General features: G+C 41.0%; 1 protein-coding gene across 1 annotated transcript; it reads left to right on the top strand.

Annotated features, from left to right (window-relative positions):
- Positions 1–201: 201 nt before the first annotated feature.
- Positions 202–1,143, top strand: LOC146813404 (olfactory receptor 5V1-like). Its single transcript, XM_085615420.1, has one exon. The coding sequence runs from the start codon at positions 202–204 to the stop codon at positions 1,141–1,143; it is 942 nt and encodes a 313-aa protein (XP_085471546.1).
- The last annotated feature ends 458 nt before the right edge of the window (positions 1,144–1,601 follow it).

Raw genomic sequence — 1,601 nt, 5'->3', positions numbered from 1 at the left:
ATATACATATATTCTCAACTGTGTATTTACATTTGTGTACAACTCTTTTGCCACCGCTTGCTTTTTAGTTAAGTCTCAACAGGTAAATACTAGTGGAGCCATCAAATTTAAGCTGACTTGAAAAAGATAAACATTGCGTGAACTCAATTCATCCCCTTTATACTATCTTTTAATATTACAGGGAGAAATGTGAACTGGAACATGAGAGAGGAAAACCAAACCCTGATTTCAGAGTTTGTTCTTGCCGGTATTTCCAACATTGCAGCAATTCAAAACATCCTCTTCGCTGTGTTTCTACTCATTTACCTGATCACCATTCTTTCAAATTCTATGATCATATTAGTAACATCTCTGGACTCCAGACTCCACAAACCAATGTACTTCTTCCTGAAGCACTTGTCCTTCGTTGATGTCTGCTGCACCTCAGTCACTTTCCCAAAGTTACTCGACATCATTTCTGGACACCATCACATATCTTTCATGGGATGTATCTCACAAATCTATTTCTTCTTGGCTCTTACCAGCACAGAGTTCTTACTTCTTACAGCAATGGCTTATGATCGCTATGTCGCAATCTGCAACCCCCTGCGCTACTCAGCCCTTATGAATCACAGGGCTTGTCACTTCCTGGCTGCAGGATCTTGGGCACTAGGCTTTCTGGACACTATGCCACCTGCCATCTTATCATCCCAGTTGTCTTTTTGCAACTCCAATTACATCAATCACTTCTTTTGCGACCTTGTGGCCCTGATGAAGATCGCCTGTGGTGGTACTCACCGTCTAGAAATTCTTATATTTGCAGAGGGGTTTTTCTCAGGACTCATGCCCTTTGTGCTGACTATCACCTCCTATGGTCACATAATTTCCACCATAATGAAAATAAGCTCTGCGTCTGGGAGGAGCAAGGCCTTCTCCACCTGCACCTCACATCTTACTGTAGTAATGATATTTTATGGGACAGTTCTTTGTATGTACATGAGACCTACATCTGTCTATGCACTGAATCAAGACAAACTCTACTCTGTGTTGTACATTGCCCTAATTCCAGTGTTAAACCCGATGATATACACTTTAAGAAATAAAGATGTTAAAGGGGCTCTAAGAAAAATGATAGGTAGGCAAGAGTGTGCTGAAAGCACCTGAATCACTCTGTCGGTGTAAACACTGACAGATTAGATGATGAATTTGTTATGCTTCACGTGTTTGTGGAAGAAGGACATACACATTTATCAATATGGTCATAAGATACAGAGTGGTGATTGAGGTGGAAGGAACTCTTTTATTGATTCAACCATGATCTATCTAAGATACATAGTCCTATAAGTGAATTTTCCTTTACTACTCAACCGCTTTACTTTAACCAGGCACAGCCAGCATAACTGAGTTGCTGGAGATACCCCTTCAGCCAATACGGGTGCAGCCAACCCACCATATTTCTATGTATTATTGGGTGGGCATTTTTTTCACCAGAACCATACACTGATGGCAGATTAACCATGGTGAATCCATGGGAAAATTGCGGGCTTATTTTAAGAAGATACCAAAGCAATGTTCTTGGCATGCTGGGATTTTTTGCTCAGCCTTTAGTGCCCTTTTCTTGC

This window comes from Triturus cristatus, chromosome 7 (genome assembly GCF_964204655.1).
Source record: "Triturus cristatus chromosome 7, aTriCri1.1, whole genome shotgun sequence".
Lineage (NCBI taxonomy): Eukaryota > Metazoa > Chordata > Amphibia > Caudata > Salamandridae > Triturus > Triturus cristatus.
Note: the sequence above shows the minus strand (reverse complement) of the source record. Positions and strands in the feature narration are given on the sequence as shown.